This window comes from Lynx canadensis, chromosome C2 (assembly GCF_007474595.2).
Source record: "Lynx canadensis isolate LIC74 chromosome C2, mLynCan4.pri.v2, whole genome shotgun sequence".
Taxonomy (NCBI): domain Eukaryota; kingdom Metazoa; phylum Chordata; class Mammalia; order Carnivora; family Felidae; genus Lynx; species Lynx canadensis.
Window position 1 is genome coordinate 147,341,393 of NC_044311.2, and position 18,321 is coordinate 147,359,713.

At 42.9% G+C, this 18,321-nt stretch overlaps 1 protein-coding gene and 1 long non-coding RNA gene across 2 annotated transcripts in view; one reads left to right on the forward strand and one right to left on the reverse strand.

The window, feature by feature from the left end:
- Nucleotides 1-9,928: 9,928 nt before the first annotated feature.
- DNAJC28 (DnaJ heat shock protein family (Hsp40) member C28) lies at nt 9,929-13,693 on the reverse strand. The gene is made up of 2 exons (XM_030329149.1): nt 13,388-13,693; nt 9,929-12,484 (listed from the first exon to the last, which is right to left on the reverse strand). Exon 2 carries the CDS (start codon nt 12,451-12,453, stop codon nt 11,293-11,295), a length of 1,161 nt encoding a protein of 386 aa, XP_030185009.1. The 5' UTR covers nt 12,454-12,484; nt 13,388-13,693; the 3' UTR covers nt 9,929-11,292.
- A 39-nt stretch (nt 13,694-13,732) lies between these two features.
- LOC115523284 overlaps nt 13,733-18,321 on the forward strand; it is a 32,516-nt gene continuing 27,927 nt past the window's right edge. The window contains exon 1 of the long non-coding RNA XR_003971689.1: nt 13,733-13,838. This is a non-coding gene — a long non-coding RNA (uncharacterized LOC115523284). The remainder of the gene's footprint in view (nt 13,839-18,321) is intronic.

Sequence of the window (18,321 nt, forward strand, 5' to 3'; positions counted from 1 at the left end):
GGGACAGTATGTGATAACACAGAAATGCAAAATGTGGCCCCCCAAATTAATCATTTCAACCTGTAATTTTTGCCATATTGATTGATTTTCTTTACACTAGAAGGGTAACATATATGAACTATTGCTACAATGCTTATTAATGAAATTATGAGATTACAGAGTTTCATGTATGTCTACTCTATTAATTATCGATTACCATGTAGCAAATTATCCTCAAACTTAGCAACTTAAAACATCAAGCATTTATTTATTATTTTACATAATAGCTAAGGATCAGGAATCTGGAAGCAACTTAGCTCAGTTGTTCTGACTCAGGATTCCTCGTGAGCTTAGAGTGAACCTGTCAGTGGTGGCTGCATGCTTCTGAAGGCTTGGCTGAGGCTTTGTTTCCAATAATGCTCACTCACATGGCTGTTGTCTAGGGGCCTCAGTTCCTGCACACATGTGCCCCTGTGCAAGACCGCCTCAAGTCATGGCAACTGGCTTCACCCAGAGCAAGTGATCTAACGGAAAGTGAGAGAACAGGAAGCTTCTAGCCTCAGAAGTGACATCCTATCACTTCTGTTGTATACTATTGGTCACATAGACCAAATCTGATACAACATGGGAGGTCACTACACAAAAATGTACGTATCAGAAAGTGAGGATCTTCGGGGATCCTGGCTGGCTCATGCAGGGGAGCGTGTGACTCTTGATCTCAGGGTGGTGAGTTTGAGCCCCAGGTTGAGTTTAGAAATTACTTAAAAATGAAATCTTTAGGGGCGCCTGGGTGGCTCAGTCAGTTAAGTGACCGACTCTTGATTTTGGCTCAGGTCATGATCTCATGGTTCGTGGGATCAAGGCCCATGTCGGGCTCTCTGCTGACGGCACAAAGCCTGCTTGAGAATCTCTCTCTCCCTCTCTCTCTCTCCCTCTCTCTCTCTCTCTCTCTCTCTAGTAGTTGTGTTGTGAATGCATTAGTAAATTAGTTGAATTAGTGAAAAAAAAATAGTGTGTTTTAAATCATGCAAAGGGGTGCCTGGGTGGCTCAGTCGGTTAAGCAACTGACTTCGGCTCAGGTCATGATCTCACAGGTCGTGAGTTCGAGCCCCCGTCAGGCTCTGTGCAGACAGCTCAGATCCTGAAGCCTGCTTCCGATTCTGTGTCTCCCTCTCTCTCTGCCCCTCCCCCGCTCATACTCTGTCTGTATCTCTCTCAAAAGTAAATATTTTTTTTAATTTTAATAAAATAATCACGCAAAAAACATGTTGTGTTTACACGTAAAATATAATTCTGTTCCAGGTTTAGATTATCATGAACAGATTTTTTCACCCGCATGAATGTCTGGTGAGATATTTGAATGTCGACCAAGACATGGAACAATTCTTTTTGGTCACCCACCCTGCTCACTGCGGACACTCAGCATCCCTGGCTTCCCCTCCTAAATGTTTGTGGTCGGGGTGGGGGGGCCGGTGATGTTTGAAATATTTAACAATTAGGATTGCATGGACTTATCAACCAATCAGAATAGATGCCAGACAGCACAACGTACTGGTCCAAATGGGCTAAATAGAAACTCTGCCAGCAGTGCCTCTGCAACCATGTTGTCATCTGAAGATTCCTCCACAAATTTCCAAAATATCCTCCGGGAGCAGTAATGCCTCCACCGAGTTACTACTGAGGACCTCAGCCTGCACCCAGCATTTCATATTCATCATCTCTAAGGATTACAGCTACCCTTGCAAGTTAGGTCTGATTACAGTTGGCCCTTGAGCCATGTGGGGGTTAGGAACACCAACCCCCCAAGCAATCAAAAATTCACATATGTGGGGCGCCTGGGTGGCTCAGTCGGTTGGGCGTCCGACTTCAGCTTGGTCATGATCTCGCGGTCCGTGAGTTCAAGCCCCGCGTCAGGCTCCGTGCTGACAGCTCAGAGCCTGGAGCCTGTTTCTGATTCTGTGTCTCCCTCTCTCTCTGACCTTCCCCCATTCATGCTCTGTCTCTCTCTGTCTCAAAAAAAAAAAAAAATTCACCTATGACTTTTTTTTTTTTTTTAATTTTTTTTTTCAACGTTTATTTATTTTTGGGACAGAGAGAGACAGAGCATGAACGGGGGAGGGCCAGAGAGAGAGGGAGACACAGAATCGGAAGCAGGCTCCAGGCTCTGGGCCACCAGCCCAGAGCCCGACGCGGGGCTCGAACTCACGGACCGAGAGATCGTGACCTGGCTGAAGTCGGACGCTTAACCGACTGCGCCACCCAGGCGCCCCTCACCTATGACTTTTGACTCCCCAAAAACTTAACTGCTGACAGCCTACTGTTGACTGGAAACCTAACTGATGACATAAATAGTCTATTAACATATTATAATGATATATAATGATAACATATTATAAAACACATATTATGTGTTTTATACGTCTTAGACACTGTGTTCTTACAACGAAGGAGAGAAAAACAAATGCTATTAAGAAAATCATAAGGAAGAGAAAGTATAACTGGTCTTGAGCAGTTCAGACCCCTGCTATTCAAGGGTCAACTATAAACTCATTCGACAGATGAAAAACAGAAACTCAAGGTCACATAGCTAATGAGTGGCAAAATCTGGGTCCGAATTCAAGTCTCCCTAGCTCCAAAGCCTCACTGCCTCTTTCTTGTGGTATCAGGGGCAGTAAAGGACAAGAATGACAGTCCAGGGGCACCCGGCTGGCTCAGTCAGAACAGGATGCAACTCTTCATCTTGGGGCCATGAGTTCAAGCCCCACGTTGGGTATAGAGATCACCTAAATAAATAAATGAACTTAAAAATAAAAGAATGACAGTCCCAATAAAACACACTGAATTCAAGACAGTCCCCGGAAACTCAGTGTCTTGAATCTTCACTGCAGACGCTTCACAAATGTGATCTGCTCCAGTGTCCTCTCTGCCAACACCTTGGCACGGTGCGGGTAAGAACAGGGATCTGGAATCAGACCAACCATACACAATCTGAGTTCAGATCCCAACCCTTGAAACTTTCTAGCTGTGTGACCCAAAGCAAGTTACCTAACCTCTCTGAGCCTCACTAGTTTCCTCATTTCTCAAAAAGAGTTAATAACAGGACCTGTCATAGGATTGTCGTGAAGATTAGTTAGTGCAAGGAAAGCATTCAATAAGTAAGCTATTGTCACTTTCTCTGTACCTCATACCTTATGACACATTATTATGCCATATCTCATTCCTGATTCGTGGCAACTTCAACTTGCATTTGCTGTCTCTATGCCTCAAGGTCTCTCTCTGTGTAACCTTGCGCTGGTATTTATTTCATCTGCTCAGTATTGATTAGTTCTTATTTCCAGGAGAACATACAACGATCTCATGCAGGCTGAATAAAGCTAGATGTGTTGATTTGGAAAGATCCTTAAGATACATTAATAGACAGCGGAAGAGAAAGATAAGAAGAGCATGTGTGGTGTGTTTACATTTATCTGTTTTTGAAAGACAGGTGGAGAAATGGTGTGTGTATATAAATTATATGTATAAATAAAGGATATTGTGGTGGCAGGATAATGGCTTCCCCAAATAGGTCCTAATTCCCAGAATCTGTGAATATGTTATGTTACTTAATGAAAGGAAATCAAGGTTGCTAATCGACTGAAAACAGGGAGATTATGTGGGATGATCTGGGTGGGGCCGATGTAAGTCCAAGGGTCCTGTAAGTGGAGGAGGGAGGCAGGAGAGTCAGAGTAATGTGACTAGGGGGAAGGCTAACCTGCTGTCGCTGGCTATGAAGATAGAGGATGGGGACACAAGCCAAGAATACAGGTGGCTTCTAGAAGTTGGAAAAAGCAAGGAATCAGATTCTCCCCTAGAGCCTCCAGAAGGAATGAAACCCCACCAACACCTTGATGTTAACCCAGTAAGATCCGCTTTGGACTTCTGGCCTCTAGAACTGTAAGACAACAAATTTGTGTTATGTGAGCCACTAATTTTGTAGCCATTTGTTACTACAGCATAAAAACAAACAAACAAAAAACTAGTAGATGTGCAAGAAGTGGTTGATGGCATTTAGATCTGGGAAGTAGGGTTGGGAGGTCTGGATCTGGGGGGTGGGGAGGTCTGGGATAAAGGGGAATTCATTTGTTCATCACCTATCCTTTTGCATTGATTGAATTTTGTACTATATACGTGTGAATTTTCAAAATAAAAAAAGGCTTTATTTTTCCAAACAAAGAACCTTATGTTATTGTACTATGAAACACTTTACCAGCCAGTTGATGTATTCCTTGCTCTTGGGCCAATTTGGCTTTGGCCCCTGTGGGCAGGCAGGCACCATAAGTGATAAGCTTAAAACAGGCATTACCCAAACTTCTCAAGGTACTCATGTCCGTAAGAGTGGGACCCAAACGCATGCCCAGGTATTCTTCCTCACTCTGCCAGCTCCCTGACACTCCTGTCCAGAAGGTTATGGAATCACCATGTCTCAAGGCCACTCTGTCTTGGGTGTTGGAGAGAAGAGAAGAGGGGAAAGGCAGGCTCTTTAGGCCTCTTCTTCCCCAGAGGCTTTGGGCAACATGATGTGTGGTGGGAAATAGTGGGGACGGACCCCTTACCCACTGCCTAATCACCTGCTGAGTTCTAGAATAAAAGGTTTTGTCTATGTAATTAAAGACCATGTTCTTGGGGCGCTTGGGTGGCTCAGTCTGTTGGGTGTCAGAGCCTGGAACCTGCTTCAGATTCTGTGTCTCTCTCTCCGCCCCTCCCCTGCTCACACTCTGTGTCTCTCTCTCTCTCAAAAATAAGTAAACATTAAAAAAAATTTTTTTTAAAAGACCATGTTTTTTCAATCATTTTTTACAAAATGTGCACTTGCTTTTATCTGTTTTTCTCCACTTTGTGGATTCTTGTTTATATAAGGCCATCACTCAGCTTGCTAAGAGTGGCTATTTATTTAAGAAAAACAAAGAGGCGCGCCTGGCTGGCTCAATCATGGAGCGTGCGACTTTTGATCTTGGGGATGTAAGTTCAAGCCCCACATTGGGTGTAGAGATAACTTAGAAAAATAAAATCTTAGGGGAAAGTGGGTGATGGGCATTGAGGAGGGCACTTGTTGGGGTGACCACTGGGTGTTGTATGGAAACCAATTTGATAATAAATTATATTAAAAAATAATAAATAAAATAAAATCTTTAAAAAAAAAAAGGACACAGTAGCAAATGCCTGGGAATACTAACAAAGTTTTGTGGGGTTTTGCAGAAACTTGTGCACATTAATCAACATTTGCTAGAGATGTGAAAGCATCTAAATTTAAACTCTTAAAACATTGGCTGTCATTTTTATGCTTAATTTAAAACAGTTCTCTTACTCTTTATGCTTCTGAAGACATTTCTTGAGTACAAAAGAGTAGCAAGCAACCTACCAAATTCAGAACTGTAGCAGGATTCTTGCGCAGAGAGTTGAGACACTGAGGCTTTTCTTTCCAGGAAGCAACTTTACTCATGCCAGTGCGGCTCAGTTGCGTTCGTACCCAAAGAACTGAGCCCCAAACTCCATGTGACATAGTTTTTTATATGCTTTTTACTTGTCTCCCATATATGGTAACATACAAATTTGTAGTCTGATTAAGTGGTCTCTTGTTACAAGGTCATGAGGGATGTTGTCACCTACGTGTATAACCAGGTTGCCTTGAGGTTTTGGGTTTTTTTTTTTTTTTCTTTCCTTAAGGAGGGGACCCTACCACAGAACCACTCTACATTTTCTTACTTTTTTCTTTTTTTAAAAAAGAAAACAGCTTTCACATACGATAAAACTCACTCATTTAAAGTGCACAATTCAGCAGTTCTTAGTATGTTCACAGAGTTGTGCAACCATTACCACAATTTTCGAATGTTTTTATCACCTCCAAAAGAAACCCATAAACATTAGCAGTCACTCCCCATTTCCCCCAAACTCTACAGCCCTCGTACTTTCTGTCTCTATAGCTTTATTTATCCCGGGCCTTTCATATAAATTGAATCATATAATATGTGGTCTTTCTTGACTAACTTCTACATTTTCATTTAACGCCCTCTGCTAGCTGAAGGCATGTCAGAGAACAGTTCAGTGAATTCAGGAAATTGACTGAAACTAGCAAGATCAACTTTGAAATCAATACTCCCCCAAGAGAAGAACAATGGAACATTTTTTTAGCAAACCTTAAAAGTAATAAAAACGTCTATTTATTATCTTCTTAGCACAACAATGTACATAATTTAATACTTAGAGTGGAGTGCTCATCATGTGTCAGTAACTGCGATGGATTCTTTACATTGAATATCTCAATGAATTCTCACAAGAAGTGATCATTATGAGTGTTTACACCTGAGTAAGCTGTAGGTCAGTGAGGTTTGGTAATTTGCCCAAGATCACACACCTACAAAGTGGCAGGGCTGAGAGTTTAATGGGAGTCCACGTGCCCCCTGTGCCACAATCCAACGTATAGTTCCTGGGTATCCCAAAGCTATGAAAGTCTCATGATCTCATCTGTATCAGTCACAGTGCTGAGCTGCAAATGGCCCAAGAAAGTGGCTCAAGGTTGTTTTCAGGAACAGTAACTAAAACAACACTGAAGAACTGACCTGGTGAGGAAAACACCAAAGCTGCTGTGGCCACAACCACGTACTACAAGACAGCCAAGAACTTGACTGTCACTGCTAGTGGCACTGACGTCACTTCTGTGTCCACCTGGCAGCCACTGCCTTCCTGCACCAGCTAAATGGAACGTCTACAGAGAGCCAGCCTCTTTTGTCCTGTGCATCATTCTGAACTCTGTCTCCCAAGGACAGGTCTTGGCAGGGCCTAGCTCACATGCCCACTTCTGAGCATATTTAAGAAAATGAGGGATCTTCTCTCCTGTCAAGGTCAGCTTCAAAGGTCTGACTTCCTGTGCTAGGAACCACATCCTCCCTAGATGAATGGCACATGCCACCATCAATACAGGCTATTCGGAGGGTGAGATGTGCACTTGCTTTTGTCTCATTTTCTCCACTTTGTGAATTCTTGCTTATGTAAGGCCACCACTCAACTCGGTAAGAGTGGCTATTTATTGCCAAAAAGTGCAATAGCTGTCCACCACATCTTTTAAGCAAATCTCATGGAGAAGCTTGGGGCTCAACTGGGCAAATCATGGGATAAACTGTGGCTAAGTGGAAAAGTTGAGAGGACATGGCCATGGAACCAGCTTCACCCACAGAGGTGAAACCACAAAGACCATAGAGGCCCAGCTATCAATTCTAAAGCTGAGTCACCACTGGATCATGTGCTTCTTGCTAGAAGGTCCTCAAGGTACACCAGGAAGGACCCTCCCTACAACTTTAGGTCTCTCTTACAACAATGTTAAGCTTACTTGATGCGTGTGTCCTGTTGAGACTCTCAGGTAGGATCTGTCATGTTGGGGGGCTGGGGGACAGTGGCAGGTATCAATCATCTAAGGAAGAGGTGGACCTTCTAAGATGCCAGACCTCTGAAATTGGTCTTGGCAGGAAAGAAAATCCTCTAGTCCTTAATTTCCTAAATCTAGATTTGGGGGAGTAGAGGCATGCTTAGGGTACTTGAGGGTCCTCTCAGACGTGGGAGAATGGTGGGCAGGGCACTGGGCTCAGAGACAAACTGGGGAGGGCCACAGCCCAGGTTATCCTGTCCTAGGAACTGCCTTCCCTCTGCTTATGTCATCCCAAGCCTTGAGGAAATTTGTATTTTGATGTTCCAGTCTGGTCTCAGCTGGGCAAGAAGTATTATGCAACATCTGGGGGTCTGCCCTTCCGCCAGTGCCCCCTGCCTGCAGCCAGGGTGAGTATGAGTATCTGAGTATCTGAGGGTTACATTCAGGGCTGAGGGGTCCATTTGTCCCCCTTAGCTACTGATTCCTGATCATCCAGATGGTGGACTGGTGGATTCCCTTCCAGGACTCCAATAAATGTATGCCGAGTGAACAAAACATTGTTGAAAAGGAAAAGCAACACTTGTAGGAACAGACAAATCGGCATCAGTGGTGCCTGAGAGGTACTGAGGATGTCCCAAATGATGGCTGAGGCCCAGGGATGGGGACCCAAGCAGCTGGCAGCAGAGAAGTATGTCAGAAAGTAGTAGGCCCCAATCATACAAAGTCATGGGGGACTCCCATCTCTGGGAGGACCCCCGCCCTCAAAAGCAGCCACCTGCTGGTGGCTTCATGAGGAAAATGAGTAGTATTGCATTTGTTCTATCAAGGAAGGAAAACTATAGCCCCGAGACACCAAACTAGCCTCAGGCATACAGAACAAGGGCAAAAACCATTTCACACATCTGGGAGCCAAAAGCCCCTGGGATGCGAGGCTCTATCCTCAGGGTGTTGGGCCAGGGTCTTGGTCCTACAGTCTGAAGAAAGGATCGCTGAAAAGGCTTGGAATCAGGCAGAGTTTGGTTTGTGCCTATTAATGAGTTCAGAAATCTCGGTAACTTACTACTACACCTGAAAAGCTGGCAAAGTTAGAAGGTGAAACACGGACAGAAAAGGCCAAGGCTGCATCATGGAGAAAGAAGTGTCACATTACAATTCAACAGGGGCGCCTGGGTGGCTCCAACGGTTAAGCATGTGACTCTCGATTTCGGCTCAGGTCATGATCTCACGGTTCGTGGGTTTGGGCTCCATGCAAACAGCACGGAGCCTGCTTGCGATTCTCTCTCACTCTCTGCCCCTACCCTTCTCTCTCTCTCAAAATAAATAAATAAAATTAAAAAAAAAAAGATTACAATTCAACAAACTCTGATAAACTGGCCAGGATATTTTTTTCTGGTCTGAATTTTAGTTACTTAGTGAATCTGTTTTTACACCAGCGAGTTTGCCTTCGTTACAAGAATAATCTTTGTCACAGTTTTTTATTTTGTATTTATTTATTTTGAGAAAGAGAGAGAGAATCCCAAGTAGGTTCTGTACTGTCAGTGCAGACCCTGACAGAGGGCTCGATCTTTTGAACCGTGAGATCATGACCTGAGCTGAGATCAAGAGTCTGACGTTCAACTGATTGAGCCACACAGGTGACCCTCTGTCACAGTTTTTATATCATCAATCAAAAAAGTTAAAAAATAGGGGCGCCTGGGTGTCTCCATCGGCTAAGTGTTCAGCCTCGGCTCAGGTCATGATCTCATGGTTCAAGAGTTTGAGCCCCATGTCGGGATCTGTGTTGACAGCTCAGAGCCTGGAGCCTGCTTCGGATTCTGTGTCTCCCTCTCTCTCTGCTCCTCCCCCGCTCATCCGCTGTTTATCTCTCCCTCAAAAATAATAAAACATTAAACAAAAATTTTTTTAAAGTTTTAAAAATATTAATTCAGGTACTCAGCCAAAATTACGGTTATTATTGTTTATATAACAATGAACCATTGGATAATCATTAAAATTAACTTTATTTATAAAGTGTCCTGTGCTGAAATTGAGGATTTACTAGAGTTTTCCAGTAACTTTACCATCCGTGATCCAATATTGAAAATGGTTTCCTTTATATAGGTTGCTACAATTCAACTAGGTATCATACATCTAATTCCCATTAACGAAATTCACAGAACCAAAGCCTTCTAAAATGTTTTATAACCATAGTTCTTATTATGTAGCTTTATTTCACACTTTTCACAGTTTTGTTTAGAGTAATGGCATCATTGTAGCAGCCACATAACTCATTTAATAATCAAATATTATACCAATTAATTACCCCATCATGTAAGCAGAAAGTCCTGAAATTTCCTTTTGAAGATATAGTTTGACTTAACTATCACATACTTTACAAAATAACTTGCTCTTGGGGCGCCTGGGTGGCCCAGTTGGTTGAGCGTCTGGCTTCGGCTCAGGTCATGATCTCACAGTTTGTGAGTTCGAGCCCCATGTCGGGCTCTGTGCTGACAGCTCAGAGTCTGGAGCCTGCTTCGGATTCTGTGTCCCCCTCTCTCTCCACCCCACCCCTGCTTGTGCTCTGTCTCTGTCTTTCAAAAATGAAAAAACATAAAAAAAATTAAAAAAAAAACAACTTGTTCTTTCAAGATCAGAGTGGCAGGTGCCATTTTTGAACAACATCCATAATACAACACTCTAAATAAGGAAAAAGATCTGCTCAGTTTGACCACCCTCTGTATCCTTCTAGTTGCCCAGTTCTGTGGCTAAAGCAATTACACAAATCTAAAAAAGGCAGATTTTCTGAAAGTGGACAAAACACAATCTCACGAATGTTAATCTCTTTGTCATTCGTCAAAAGTGCAAACTGGCACAAAATCCAGACATCTTTTTGTGTGTGAAAGGGTTCCTAAGACAGGAAATTGGATCCCTAAATTGAGATTCTCATATGGAAAAACCCTCTGGGGAATCTGATACATGACAAAGACAGGCTTCAGATAGATCTATGTAAACCTAATATTTCAATCTCTGATTAGAGATGAAGCCAGAGTGAAATCTTAAGTTTCCATTGAGCCCAAGGACTTTTTTTTTTTTTTTTTAATTTCCAAAAGGATAGAAAATACACCCAAACTCTTTAAAGTGGCCACTGGAGTTTATTTCTAGAACAGCTATATCAACTATCTTGGCTGATGGATTTCTCTATAGCCAAGATAACGAAGTTGGGAAGGAAAAAGCACAACCCAGATAGTGTGTGTGTGTGTGTGTGTGTGTGTGTGTGTGTGTGTGTTATTCAACACACACAAGGAAGGTCTTTATAAAAAAGGGAGAGTACAGTAACTCCTTTGGGCTAATTTCCTGATCATAACATTTCCATCCACATAAAGAGTATCCCAAAAGTCTTAGAACAGTTTTAAACTTTAATAACCACAAGGTCTAAATGCAGCAAGCTTGCAAAGAACATTCATCATTTGGAGGTTTGCTTGCCTACCTTCCATACTTCCATAGTTTTGTGACTTTTTATAATACTTCTTAGGGTTTTTTTTCATTGTTGTTTAAGTAGCTGTGAAGATAGCAACAGCAACGGTCTTTAAGTTACTAGAGCTTAAAAGCGCACTAAGACTTTTGGACTACTTCCCAGTCTGAGTCCTTGTCCTAATTCGTTTCACCTATGACTGACATTTAAACTCTGAAATGGATTAAACTGTTTTCTTAGGAGTTCTTTTTGCAATATCCTCAGAGCAAAGCTGGTTGAACACTTCTCTCAGTTTCTTACAGCTTTCTCACTTATACATCACTAGAGATGTGATTAGTTTTGTGAAAAGTGCAGAGGCATACATTTCTCAAACTCTTGTGTTGTAGCAATAAATCTCATCCCCTATGTATGACATCAGTACAACTGAAAATGATTTGGGGTAGTATTATGGATATATAAATGGTCAGATTTTAATAAATTTCCACACATTCATCCAGTTAAAAAAGCCTGTCTTGACTCCAGGTATTTTCTCCCCTTCTCCCTGATCAGTGTTGTTTGGGTTTTTATCTGCGACTTCTTTTGTTTTTATAAGGGCTTCATATATTTCCTGGGCTCTGGCAATTTCTTTCGGTGCATCAAAATGGACTTTTTGCCTGCTCAGGAGGGGAACAATTAAATTAAAATCATTAATTCGCTTGTTCAGTTTCCTGATGTTTTCGTGAAACTGCTCACAAACTTGGTTCCACTGTTTCTGTTCAGTTGGTGTCATTGGATTCCCAAGTTTTTTCCTTGACACTAAAATTGCCTCTCTGAGTTGATCGATAGTATCCTTTATTTCCTTTTGCATGAGGATCCATTCTGGTTGGTATCCATTATCTATCAATATTCTGTTCAGGTTGTGAGTCATGGGATCAATATATGAACAGCCGGAAAATTTTTTTAGAGGTTTTCCCTTCCCACTGAGATTGTCAAAGTCTCCTTTGGCCATTGATTCCTGAATGAGATCCTCTACTAAACGCTCAATAGCCTGAGTTATCTTTTGTTCTTTACTCTGCCTTACATCTTTAACAATTATGCTATCAATGAAATACTGGCTTTGTAGTTTCTGCTTCTGATATTCCATCACTTGTTCAGTTGCACGGTCTGCTCTAAATTGCCTATATTGCTTCTCTCGTTGACTGGGACTTCCGAAACCAATACCTTCAAAACTTAAATAATGTCGGTGTTGGGGTGTTTTATATTTGAACTTTTCTTCCTCTTCCTCTGCTTCTTCAACTTTATTCTGCCCGGCATTTGCTTGTGCTACCACGTGGGAAAGCACCTTCCTATAAGCTTCTTCGATCTGTATAAATGTTGCTGAATCCGCTGTACTAGAACCACCGTCTGGGTGGTATTGCTTGGCAAGCTTATGAAAAGCTTCCCTGACATCATCTGCAGAGCATCCTTCATCCAGATTCAGCAGCCTGTAATAGTCTCTCATCTTCTTTTTGGATTTCTGAGTTGACATCATTCTGTTTCTAATGACACCAAGATATGGAGGCATTTTCATTCGATTCGGTACCATTGAAGCATTTATCAGATGAGATCTTAAGATGTGAGCCATTATTACACACACTGTGTTCATAATTGTACCCAGAGTTCCTCCTAGCAATGATCTACAAACAGACAACAAGGAGTGAAGAAAGTTGTATTATCAGCAAATCTCATATGTTCAGCAATCAGGAAGAAATTACAGGTACCATGAAGGGCAGTTCTTTCTAATGCTGCTGCCACATTCTTATACCTGCTAGGTTTCTCTTGCGTTAGCAGAGAAATGGAAGTTGAGGATGTTTAGCATTACCATATTGTGATATCATCTGGATTCTACTCACTAACTAATCCCAGAATTTCAGAGCTGGCAAGTTCTTAAGAGATCTAATGCAATCTCCTCATTTTATGGGAAAAGGTAGGCCCAGAAGGTTAAGCAACATAACCAAGTCACACAGCAAGGCGTAAGGAAAATGGGTAGGGTTAGGGCACAATAAGAGGCTTGCTTAATTCTCTGTATTCCTGGCAGATTATAAACTTCATCACCTCCACTATGTCTTTAGTGTATCACTGTTTTCATCATATCAAGGAGTCTTCTCAGAAGACGTACACACATGAAACAGCATGGCAAAGCATGTACCTCATCTGACACACAGTTGAAGAGAATCAAGTGTCCAAAAGCCTTTAAGCTCTATACCTTATCAAGAAGGAGCTGTTTGCTACATGCTAGAAAACCAAGACGAAAGGTGGGCCCTCCTGACATGTTAGCTGCTATTTTTCACACGCATGGTCTAGCAGAAAAAAACTTACACTTAGACAATAGCAACGAAATGCTGGAAGTGGTTGAATTGGAAGTGGGATATTGATGTACAAACGCTACAACTGAGCTTCTAGGGACCCCAATTTTCTGGACAGTTGGGGTCAACGGCTCGGAGAGTTGGTCGAGATGGTAGCGGCCGATCCAACCGTGGCCATTGCGGGGCAGTGGTCAGTCTTGACGCGGAACACGCCCCGCCCCGCCCCCTACTCACCTTCACAGCGGCGGGGAAGGGGCTTAGCGGCTCCCGCCCCCATGCTGCGCCTCTGCGCATGCGTGCGCGGCCTGCCTTTCGTTCTCGGGTCTCGCTGCGGTCCACGGGCGGCCCTGGACTAGACCATCTGCCGGCTTACACTGAGGGGACCACAGAGGGGACGGAGGGCAGAGTCGTACCTAATGGGGACAGAAGTCCTACTTTAACAGGGAACCCAGGAATCTCTCCTAAAATGAACTGTACCCTGTAGGACACAGGCAGGACGTTTCGGAAGGCTCCGCCCCGCCCCCGGGTGATCCGCTCCGCCTCCGCGCCCACCTCCAGCGGGAGGTGGTCCGGCCGACTGGGATTGTGGGAGGTGTAGTTCGCCGCGAAGTGCGGCGCTCTCCGTCCTCCGCCGCGCGGGGGCAGCGAAAATGTGGCGGTGGCCTGAACTGTGGAGAGCAGAGTGGTGAGTGGGGGTTGGGACCCTTGAAGGCGCAATGGTTCCGGGGCGACAGCCCTTGGTAGTTTGCGTTTGAGGAGGGAAGACGTAGTCGTTTCCCTGTTCAGGACCTGAACAGCCTCTTCTGGGTCTGCAGATGGGGCACCAGCGCCGAGTCGTGAAAGTTGTACCCAGCCCAGAAAGATGTAGCTAACCCAGGCTGGAAACCTAGTCTTTGGGGCGAGTGGGTGGCTCAGTCGATCAAGCCTAGGACTTTGGCTCAGGTCATGATCTCTCCGTTCGTGGGTTCGAGCCCTGCGGCGGACTCTGTGCTGACAGCTGGGAGCCTGGAGCCTGCTTGGAACATTGTGTCTCCCTCTCTCTCTGCCCCTCCCCCTTGTGCTTGCGCTCTCTCCCTCCCCCCCCCCCTCAAAAATAAATAAACAACAACAACAGAAACCAAACCTAGTGGTTAATTCAGCAAGTCCCTCCTGAGGAGCTCGCTTAGCCAGGTATTGGTAGGGGATGAGGGGTGAGGACAGTCCAGGGCGAATTCAAAACAGGGGTCTCCTGGCTTTTAAGCTCATTCACTGTCATAAGGATTTCCTGCTCCCCCTCTTGAATGGGGAGGTAATTAAAAAAAACAAATAAATAGAAAAAGGCAGAAAATTGGAGAGTCAGACCTGGATTGAAAATCCTTTTTCTTCCACTTGCTTTTCTCTGTGTCTGTTTACTAGTAAAATAAAGGTACTAATAAATGGTAAACGTATGTTTAGCACTTCCTTTTTGCCACCTACTGTGCTAAGTGCTTTATGTATAGTCTCTCTTTTTTTCTTTAAAGTTCTTGTTTATTCATTTAAGTAATCTCTGCACCCAAACATGGGGCTTGAACTCATGACCCAGAGAGTAAGAGTCACCTGCTGTACTGACTGAGCCAACCAGGTGCCCCTAGGTATGGTCTCTTTTAATCCTTACAGCAGCCCTGAGATAAGTGCAGCTATTTTCCTCATTTTACATATGATGAAGTAATAATTGCATCAAACTCACTGAATGTTTGTGAGAATTACACAATGTAAGCAAGTCACTTGGCACAATGCCTGGCAAATTAAGCAATGTATTTTATTACGACTATGTCTCCTAAAAGGAGCAGAAATAGGTACTAGCCTCTGTAAGCTTTTGAATTATAGATAATATAATAATTTGCTACCTTTCATGTAGTTGCACTGAAAAATATTTAAATATTGATGCAGAGGGATTTCCATATAAGCAAACAATGAACATAAAGAGTTCCTGGGGCATTGGGGCACCTGGGTGGCTCAGTCACTTAAGCATCCGACTTTGGCTTAGTTCATGATCCCACGGTTCGTGGGTTCGAGCCCCCTGCGTTAGACCCTGTGCTGACAGCTCAGAGCCTGGAGCCTGCTTCGGATTCTGTGTCTCCCTCTCTCTCTGCCCCTCTCCCGCTCATGATCTGTCTCTCAAAAATAAATAAATGTTAAAAAAACTTTTTAAGAGTTCCTGGGGCGCCTGGGTGTCTCAGTGCGTTAAGCGTCTGACTTAGGCTCAGGTCATGATCTCACTGTTTGTGAGTTCAAGACCCGCATCAGGCTCTGTGCTGACAGCTCAGAGCCTGGAGTCTCCTTCAGAATCTCTGTCTCCCTCTCTCTCTGCCCTTCCCTGCTTGCACTCTTGTCTTCTCTCTCTCTCTCTCTCTCTCTCAAAAATGAGTAAACATTAAAAAAAAATTTTTTTTTAAGTTCCTGTTTCTACAAGTGTTAACTTTCTAGCAACATCTTAAACAGCATAAAAAGGGAAAAAAGCATAAACACAGCTTTAAAAACTACTCGTATTTGTAGAGTACTTTGCATTTTTCAAAACACTTATCACAAGTCTCATTTTGATGTTTGCATTTTAGAAGTTACTGTACTTTAGCATCAAATAGTTAAGTGACTTTTGTAAGTTACTAGAACCTTAAGTCCATTTCTGTCTTTCAAGAGGGTCAGTTTCATAGTGTGATTCTGTGCTTGTAGAAGGTGAATTGGAGTTGACTGAGTTATCCATTAGGAACACTTTGCAGCTGCAAAATGCAAACTAGCTAACTGACCTGGGGAATTATTTTTCTCGTGTATAAGAAATGTGGAGGTAGGCAGTTTTCTGGTATTGGTTCATCTACAAAGAGTTGCCACATTCGCTTTACCATTCTCTCTCTTTCTCCAAATATATACTTTTTTTCCTAAATCATTTGAAAGCATTTGAAAATTATATAATTCAATACTTTACCGATTATTGAGCATTCATTTCCTCAAAACAACATTTCCTTACATTACCATAGCACTGTTATCAATTTGGCAGATTTAATATAGATATGATATTTAATGTAGTTACTATTCCCCTTTCAGCAATTGCCCTCATGATGTCCCTCAGAGCAACACATACACTTTGAAGTCAGCAGGTCAAATGAGTAATAAACCAGCGCTTTCTTGTTCAGTTTAGATATGGGCAGAAAGAATCAACCATTTGAAAGTATGGTTCTTTTCCTGTTAAAAAGATGGCTACCTACTCTGCAGTCAGTATTCCTAGCGATTATAAGGTGTGGTCAAAAGATCAAATTCAGAATCTGATCCAAACACACAAATTGACTAGCTTTTTTTTTTCTTTTTAAGATTTTCTTTTATTTTACTTATTATTTTTTTTAGTCTGCTCCACCCCCAATATGGGGCTCAAACTCATGACTTCTGAGATCAAAAGTTGCATGCTCTACTGACTGAACCAGCTAGGTGCTGTTTAAAGATTTAATTTTTTAAAAATATTCTCTATACCCAATGTGGGGCTTGAACTCACAACCCTGAGATCAAGAGTCACATGCTCTTCTGAAAGGCTCCCTTGACTGGCATTTTTTTTTTAAGTTTATTTGAGAGAGAGAGAGAGAGAGAGAGAGCAGCATGAGTGGGGGGGGCGGCACAGAGAGAGGGGGATAGAGAGAATCCCAAGCAGGCTCCATGCCATCAGCAGATGGAGCCTGACTCAGGGCGCGATCCCATGAACTGTGAGAGTTACCTTGCTTAATTAAACTATAGACTTATTTATTTATAATTTTTTAATGTTTATTTTTGACAGAGAGCAAGAGAATGTGCAAAGGAGGGGCAGAGAGAGAGGGGACAGGGAATCTGAAGCAGGCTCTGCATTGACAGCCCCCCAGTGCACGGCTCGAACCCACGAACCATGAGGTCATGGTTCCATGAGGTCATGAGGTCATGACCTGAGCTGAAGTCGGATGTTCAACTGACTGAGCCATGCAGGCGCCCCTAAACTATAGACTTTTAAAAACACGTTCATTGTTAAAAGCACATATAACGTTGTTAACCATTTTAAGGTTATATCATGATTAAAATCAACATGCTTGAACCTCTATCATTTTCCATAAAATACAATTATTATCTCATGTTTGTCAGCTAAGATGTAGTACAATCTTACATAAAGACTGGTTTTATTTATTTATTTATTTATGTAATTATTATCTTTTTTAATGAATACTTTTAAGAGAGAGCACGTGAGAGTGGGGGAGTGGGAGAGAGAGAGGGAGTCAGAGAATCTGAAGCAGGTTCTGTGCTGCTGGCAAAGCCCGATGTGGGGCTTGAACCCATGAATTGTGAGATCGTGACCTGAGCCGAAGTCAGATGCTCAACCGACTGAGCCACCCAGGCGCCCAAAGGACTGGTTTTAAATGAATGTATGTTGGATTCGATGTCCGTGCATTTCCTCGTTTAGAACATCTTTTTTCATGATTCTGTTCTTTCACAATATAGTTGAGCATTTTAAAAACAAATGTCCCCGGGCACCTGGGTGGCTCAGTCGGTGAAGCGTCCGACTTTGGCTCAGGTCATGATCTCCTGGTTTGTGGATTTGAGCCCCACGTTGGGCTCTGTGCTGACAGCTCGGAGCCTGGAGCCTGCTTCCGATTCTGTGTCTCCCTCTCTCTCTGCCCCTCCCCCACTCACGCTCCGTTTTCTCTGTCTCTCAAAAATAAATAAATGTTAAAAAAAAATTAATTACATATACAGAGGAGAGCAGACAGCAAGAATTTAGTTGGCACACCAAAACCTAATCATTAATTATACTGCCAAGTGGGTAGAAAATAGAGTGATATTTTTCAAAGTTATTAAAAACCAAATTTCCTTACATTATAGTTACATTAAATATTCACTGAGCTCCTGTGGGAGGCGGGGCGCTACAACAGCGGCCTCTTCTCTCTGTTCTCTCAGATGGGTTTTTTTTTTCCTTCTCTTTTGTTTGCTGGTTCCATGAGAACTGCAAAGAGGTCGATGTCTTGCCAGTAAGTTGCCATAGTAACCAAAAATCACACTTCCCTCAAGACTGATTTATGGTTCAGTCTGCATCCTAAAACCTCAGGTCCAATGATGTTTGTGGATGGTAACGTCTGGAGCTACAGTTCCTAGAACCACCATGAAGATGCCTTCCTCTCCAGGTGCCATCATTTGTTTTTTTTTTG